The sequence below is a fragment of the Ixodes scapularis genome, unplaced genomic scaffold (genome assembly GCF_016920785.2).
Source record: "Ixodes scapularis isolate PalLabHiFi unplaced genomic scaffold, ASM1692078v2 PGA_scaffold13__105_contigs__length_92229423, whole genome shotgun sequence".
NCBI lineage: Eukaryota > Metazoa > Arthropoda > Arachnida > Ixodida > Ixodidae > Ixodes > Ixodes scapularis.
The window spans coordinates 65,021,340-65,029,163 of NW_024609839.1; the positions used below are offsets into that span (position 1 = coordinate 65,021,340).

A 7,824-nucleotide genomic window follows, 5' to 3' on the forward strand; every position below is an offset into this window, starting at 1 on the left:
TGTGCAGAAAGCCGCATTGTAAGCCACCTTTAAGGACACGAGTTACGTTCAATAATTGTATCGAGTTTACTTTCGACTATCCAAACCAATTTCTACAAAGAAACAGAGCCATACCGAAAGAGAGTTACGCTATTTATTTGGACGGCCGTCACAGAAATCATGTAGGATAGCTTGACACTCCAGCTATATGAGTATAATTCCTGACAGCTTAGGGGAAGCTAGGCCTGGCAAGCCCTGGGCATTTTATTATCACGCCTATAAGCCAATGAGTTTTAACATCAGCCGATAAGAATGCCTAAGAAAAAACATAACAGAGAGTTTTAGGGAACCGTTTTTGCACATCGAATACGATACGATGGGCTCTCCGGTACGAGCTGCGCATGAGCTGCCACAGAAGGCTCGCACATGCGCAGTGCGTACCGGGGGGCACATGGTACGGAATCGGATGTGCAAAAACGATTCCCTGAAACTCCCTAATAAGCCATGCTCCGAGGTCCTTAATAAGCTTCCAGTGACTTTGGCCGAACTGGGTCACCCACCTCCTGTAAGGGTACGACGACGTTGACTCCGGACCGTGGTGAGACTAGTACGGACCTTTGAAATGTGACAACTGCAGAGCGGAGCCCTGCTTCGCTTGGTGGATTCGAAAGCGTGACGGTCTTTTCGCCGGTAAAAGAGACAGTTCTAACTCTCAAGAACTGTTCTCGTCGCCGACTGCAAGACGCTCTAAATACGAGACACGGTCGGTTTCCACTCTCTTCAGAAACATCCGTTGTCGTAGAAACTGTGCGGCGTCTTGCGTCTTTCCTCTGGCGTCTTCAACCCGGCGATGGCTCTGTCTGGTGATCTGAATGAGATCGGCGGGGAAAGCAGAAAGTTTGGAAAGGTCCTCAGAAAGAGAGATTGAGAAAAAGAGGGAGTAACGAAGAGGGTAACCAAGCTTAAGGATGCTGGCTAATATCCTCAAGAGGAAAGAAAACTGCGACTGATTATGATTATATTGTCAGGGCAGTTAACAGAGCAAAAGGGAGGCGTTAGAGCGGCTTGGGACCAAAAACGAATTTTCAACTTTAATATTTATTTTGGTTCAGAGACCCACGGCGCCGCAGAAAGGCAAGTACCCCTTTTAACGAAGGCCTGCGGCGCCACATCTAATTATGGTGTGATGAAGTAGCGTACAGATGACAGAAAGGTGTTTTGAGCAGTACCTGCCTTAAAATGATCTGGCGCGAGCACTTCGTCACGCTAGATCTCGGGATTTTGATCAGTGAACACGACTGTGGTATGTTTTAAAGTTGTGAGAATTCCGCGCTAGACTGTGCTACGTGTCCTGCCGGTGACCTGCATTTAAAGGAATATATATTCCTTGGTCCAGAAGTGACGGTGATCTGTGCCCTTTTCAAAGTCACTTGTCGGTTGTCAAATGCTTATATGTAAGTCTAGAACAATGTGTGAAGAAGAGGAAACTTTGAGTATGTGTTCGCTATGCTCGCCCTAGTTCACGATCTTCGGAACTTCTGATGTAATGTTCATTTTATAAACTGGTATATTCCACAAACGACAGAAACTTAAGATCAATTAGATGGGGGGTCAGAAGACCCAAGAAAGACTGAAGACCAACTGAAAAACGACCAACACTATCGCAATTGTCATGTCTGCTTCGAGGTTTCATTTCTCGTGTGAATATCGAACAGGCTATGGGAATAACACGTTTGCTCTATTTATGTAACTCTAAGTAGAGACCTGGGATGCCTTGTTAGAAGCAGAGTCTTAGCTAAGATTGTAGGAAAGAGTGCCTGCCAATCCTTGGGCTTGCGACCATTTGAGACTTAACTGACGCGCCAATCTGCTTGTGCGCTAACTTTGAAAGTGCTTTCTTTTACACGGTATTGGTACTGAAGGACTGTAGAATTGGCTAGGATTCTGTTTTTAGAAACCTACTTTTTAATTACCTCGCAAGTGCATTGATGATACTCGATCGAAACAATGAAACTTACCCGGTCAAACTGACAGAGTATTTGGTAGTGAATTATCGCCTTGACGTAATCGAACAAGCCCACTTCGGGCATGTTCTTGGGCTCGAAGTAGAGCATGGCAAAGTCGCTCTGCCAGAGAATGAAGTCGCTCAGTCGGGCTTCACCGGATGTCCTGGTCAGCATCTCGGTCTCGGGTGCGTCTTCGATGTTCATGTACTCGTCAATGAGCTGGGGCGTTATGTCCCTGCTCGTCAAAGTAGAAAGAAATAGATAAAAGAGTATATAGAGGATTGCTCTAAAAGATAGTAAATCGAATTTCACTGATCGTTTTAGAACACGCCGGAGTTAGTAGACAAGATCCGAGATGGAACACTCGATTCGAACGGAGTCCCTCCGCCTCCTGATCCCCCGTAGAACATGACCACTCCTCCGGGATCGATGGACATGGGCGTACCATCGGGGGGGCAAGGAGGGCGCTTGCCGCCCCCCCCCCCAGCTCTCAGAGTGGGGGGGGGGGGGGGGGGGGGGGGGGGGGGCAAGGCATGTGTTTTGCTCCCCCCCCCCCCTCCCCTGAAACAACCGCCACTGGGCAGGTAAAGCACTGGCCGGCGGCGCCCAAGAGATACCAAAGGCACCGCCCCCCGGCCCTGGGGGGTGAGGAAGGGGGAGGGTTGGTTTGCCCCTCACTTAAAAACAAGTTGGTACGCCACTGTCGGTAAATGCCTTCCCGTCATTCACTTTCCCGGGAATCCCCTTCTCTCGGTCCCGGCGAGATGCCCGGTGACCCCGGCGAGAAAGAAGTCAAGTGAGCACGCCGAGGGCTGGCCAGGCTGGCTTGCGGTCGAATCTGCCGAAACCGGCGGAGCGACTTTTCTCGGATCCAGATCGAGATCTCGAGTGGGATTGATCCGAAACGACGTGGAACACATCTGTCTTGATCCCGATCGCCCAGTTAAATAGGCGCGCTCCACAAAAGTCGATCCCGGCGCGCTCCAATCGACCAATGGAATTCGCCATTACACTGCAGAACGAACTGGAAAAATGGACGCCTTTACATAGAAGGCTCAAACTTTCACCGAATCTGCTTTGAGGTGCTGCATTTTAGCTGATGAAATTTTATGGCATGGCTCCCCCTCAGCGAAAAATGGAGACTAACAAACCTGCCAGGGTCAACGGCAGAGTGGTTCGCAGACAACCGAGTTAGCGACTTTTGCAACGCGTGGCGCCATCTCCCGATAGACGCAGCGAACAGGTGGCTGAGTGTTTCATCGGCTGTCCGAGTCTGTCGGGAGATGGCGCCACGCACTACAGGCACCGTTAACTCGATCATCTGCGAACCCGTTCCCCGTTGACCCTGACAAGTTTATTGATAATGTATATTCGGTGAAATTTAGCGCCTTATATGTGCTGGCGTCGAATTTCCCGGCTCGCTTTACATCAAAAATCTACAAAAGTCACCCTATATGCATAGCCCCTCAGAGCTTAATAAACGAAGGGCGTTGGGGTCCAGAGCAGGGATAGCCAAACTGCAGCTAGCGAGCCGCTCTTTGCGGGTCCAAGCGCGGATCGCGGCTCCCTGGTAAGCGGGTCCCTTTTCCTCTCCTGTGTACCCAAGACGAAGTCCTAGAATTAAAAAAAAAAAAATTGAAAAGCGTTTTCAAGTCTCTGTAATGCAAAATTAGAGCGCAGCTCTTGAAATAGTATTTTGATTTTGCGATATACCGCGACGAGAGGGTACGCAGGAGGAGGAGCTCCTCCTCTTGCGTACCCTCTCGTCGCAGTTGAGAGCAGGAAGAGGGGAAAGTAAAGAGGTGGAGGACGGACCCTCCCCTCCTCCTCTCCCTTCCTCCTCCTCCCCTCCTCCTCTTCCTCTCCTCCCACAGTTTCCCCGCTAAATTTAGCTGAAAAATTGACGCCACGTGACCTCAACACCAATTCAGTTTGCCCGCTAAATTTAACCGGGAAAAAAACGTCACATCACTTCGTGCCACGTCACCTATGAACAAATTTAGTTTTTCCGCTAGTTTTAGCGGGATAATTCACGTCACCTGGCCTCTACACCATTTCGATTCCCGCTAATTTTAGCGGGGAAACTGAATTGGTGTTGATGTCATGTGACATCAGTTTTACCGCTAAGTTTAGCGGGGAAACTGAATGCGCATTTTTGCATTATGGGACGTCACAGGTGTACACAATAATTCACTTTCTTCGCTAAATTTAGCGGCCAATTGAATAGGTGTTTAGGTATGTGACGTCCCATAATGCAACGCGCGCGGTTACACCGACGGCGACGCCGCGAAACACGGGAACAAGACCCTAAAAACTGCGCTCTAAAAAAAAAAAAAAAAAAAATCTCAGTCTTGGCAGTTTTGTTCTACATTACGCACATACAACTGAAGTGTTTTTGACACATAGACGTGTTCAGTGAACCTGTTTCTCTTTTTGTTTTAGAGAGAATTTCGAACCGTATACGCATAACGGGCATCAGGGGCACTGGCTGACTAGCGAACCATGCCTTCATTTCACAGCGGAGCTGTTAAGGACTAGGTTCCCCAGTTTCGTGTCCGTGGACAAATAAATCTCGACACAACCCTCCGGACAGCTACCGCCATCTATGAGCGACGGCGGCAACCAGAACGGTTGTCCGGCTGCCGCCGTCGCTCATAGATGGCGGCACATAGTACAGCTCCGCTGCTCTCCCTTCTTCGCCAAAATAAAAAAGCTGAAAGTTTTTTTTTTTTTTTTTTTTTTAGCAGTTAAAGAAACGTTTTGCTGCCGGGTTAATTGGTTGTAGTCGACAATTATACTGGTCCCCTATGGAAAAGGCTGTTCCCTCCATACGTTTTTCTTAATAATAATAATAATTGCCTTTATTTCCATCAAAGATGGGGCAGACCGAGAAAAAAAGCTGCTATAGAGCAGCTTGACGTGTCCTCGACCCCCTACAGACACGTGGTTGAGCAAAAAGTTTTTGTTAGTGTACATAAGGAGCAAAATCGAGTCACTGATGCAGAAATGCAGAAACATGGAAGCCATCCTACCAGGTAATCACACTAGGTCATTGGTGACCTACAAATTCGCAGGGCAATCACAGACACAAAAAATTTATGATAACAAAAAACACCAAAAAACACAAAGTGCCAAAAACGAAAAAAAGAAATTGCAACGTCCACTTTCTAAAAAGTCCTATAACATCTAAAAAGAGCTGTAAAGAGCATGAATATGAAGAGTCACGGAAAAAATAAAAATATGCGCTATAAATGCGTAGCATATCCAAAAAAGTAAAACAGGTATAAAAAGAATGTCAAAAAAGTAACCCCCCTCTCTCTTTCTTTTTTTACGATTTCTGTGAACTTTCTTAGTTTTGTCTGTGGCTCTAAAACCATGTCACTCTGGGCACCGTTGGTCGAGAGCATCTTATCGGTCCTCACCCTGTGACATCACGTCATCAGGCAACGAGGAGGTCGAAGAACGAATCGCAAAACCAGAACCCCGAAGATAAAAAGCCACGTCATTCGCACCTTAATCTGGCAGTGACTAAAATACAAAACCTAAAATTTCAGCGTGGTGCTTGTTAACCTGATTGAGGCTAACAATCACTCGGTAAACAAGGAACAGATCGTAAACTTCGACCCTGCGACTTTCGCTGTTGACTGAGCAAACTGTTCGCGCTGGCTCGTCGTACAAAAAGAAAAAAAAAAGAGTAAAGTGGATCTAAAAAAAAAAAAGAAGTTTATCCTTGTACCAACTTACGTACTATGGAGAACACCAGTCTTCACAGCTTGGGCCATTTTCAAGGTCATCCGTGTCATTTGATGCCTCGACGAATACGCGATGCAAACTGTCATTGTGTGCCTGCCAAGAACGTAAAGGGAGCAAAGTTAATACTTGTAAGAATGCCCAATTCTCACGGACAGTTCAAGAAACTCGAGGTCTGGTTTATTATGTTCACGCTTCTTGCTTTGTGATCGGTTTTTTGGCTACCTTACCGACCACTACTGCAATCTCATTTATTGTGGAACGATAATAGAATAACTGAAACTTGCCATGCCCCCTGCATTTCTTAAGGTGTCGTGACTATAAGCGAATTACTGAAATGTCATTGTAACTTGCGCAGTGCTTACCAACTGCATTTGTAACCAATAACAGCAACTTTGATTATTTTAGTTGGTTACTTCCCATCTCAAGTGGGCATTGAATATTTTAGTGTAGGTGCTTGAATGCAGTTCGCAAGCGTTAAAAAAACGAGGTCAATAGGCTCCTTGCACTGACGTCACATCGCATATTTTTGAACACCATCTAAAAGGAGGAGAGGGAAGCTGCTTTCGTAAGAATTTTCAGTGACAGGTTAATCTTCTATAATCTTCTGGGTGGAGAACAGCGACGTCTGTGGTTATCCGGGAGGCACAAAGGAGGATCCTGTTAAGAGGAAAGCTTCTTCCTCCCCTTTTCTGTAGAGGTCATCGGAAATGAGGTCATGTGCAAGCCATGTATAGCAGCTACCGGATGTGCTAATCTTTCTGTTCGTCGGCCCGCAAAGCAAAACTTTAAAAATTGTACCATTTCGAAGTTTCGTCTTACACCGCCGTTATTTTTAATAGCACTTATGGCGAAGTAACTATACTAACATGTTACGGACAAGCAGGGGCGGGACCCAAGGGGAGGGAGTGGGGGCAATTCCCCCCCCCCTCTCCCCCCCCCCCCCCCTCCCCATACACTAATTACCGAAACACATGACTGTATTCGATTCGAACGACAGCCTTAATACCTACCCACTATTCCCTGAAGTTGCGATGTCCGCCTTCGCCACTGTCCGCTGCACGTCACGGGGCAGCATCTCCAAGTCTCCGACAAAACGTATCCTAAAGCCTCGACGCTTCTGGCGCGCGCTGCAATCGGCATTAAAACAACCGACGGTTAATCGTCGGGCGCCACGGAAATACTCGCGGCGTCTAACTTACGGGTCGTCTATAATTTCGCGGCAGTAGGTAACTGTCTCCGAGAAAATGCCGTTCAGTTCATTCTCGGGTCGCTTGAAGTTGTGCGTGCTGAAGACATAGACGGATGTTTGCGAAACGCCCAGCTTCGTAGCCCACGTCCTCACCTGAAACAAGAAAAAGAGACCGGCTTAGTCCTCCGACGCTGCAAAGGCATTTGAGTATCATTCTCACTGACACTTTAAGAAACGCAAGGCTCTAGAGCATACCCTAATTCCTCTGCAGCCAATAAGACTGCTGCATTAACCGACACGAACGCCGCAAAACTAATCACGGAGCAAGTACCGTTAACATTATAAGCCACATCCTGCATTTCTGAAGCTGGTCGCTGGATGCCTATAGTCGCTGACAGCTTAAGAAACGTAAAGCGTGGCTTATTAGAGAGATTTAGGAAACCGTTTTTGCATATCCTATACCTTACGGTGGGCGCTCCCATACGAAGTGCGCGTGTGCGAGACTTCTTCTGTAGCATATGCGCAGTTCGTACCGGAGCGCTCATCGTACCGTTTCGGATGTGCAAAAATAACTCTCTAAAGTAGTACCTTAACGCTTCGTGATTCGTTCTACAGCGACCTTATCGGCTAAGGCTGCACTCACATTGGCAGCAGTCCCGCAGGGGGCACCTTCACTTGTAGGTGTTTGGTGAGTGGCGTCACCACGGACCCCGAGCCATGTGGGTTCACCCACCCACGTCTTGCTGTGCGTGGCTTTTCCCCGTGTCCGAGAAGAAGAGCAACCTGGTGATTAAAGGCCGGCCCGCAAGCAGAGAGAAGGAACCCGACCCTCACTTTCCTTCTCGCCACCTGTGAAAGGAGGAAATCGCCTCTTGTTTCCTCCTCGCCGTTTTCCGA

At 47.7% G+C, this 7,824-nt stretch overlaps 1 protein-coding gene across 1 annotated transcript; it reads right to left on the minus strand.

The window, feature by feature from the left end:
* Nucleotides 1-691: 691 nt before the first annotated feature.
* On the minus strand, nt 692-7,286 carry LOC120837067 (dehydrodolichyl diphosphate synthase complex subunit DHDDS-like). Its single transcript, XM_042289661.1, has 8 exons — nt 7,278-7,286; nt 6,938-7,080; nt 6,749-6,865; nt 5,730-5,831; nt 3,545-3,599; nt 3,426-3,435; nt 1,998-2,269; nt 692-847 (listed from the first exon to the last, which is right to left on the minus strand). Exons 1-8 carry the CDS (start codon nt 7,284-7,286, stop codon nt 692-694), a joined length of 864 nt encoding a protein of 287 aa, XP_042145595.1.
* Nucleotides 7,287-7,824: the final 538 nt, after the last annotated feature.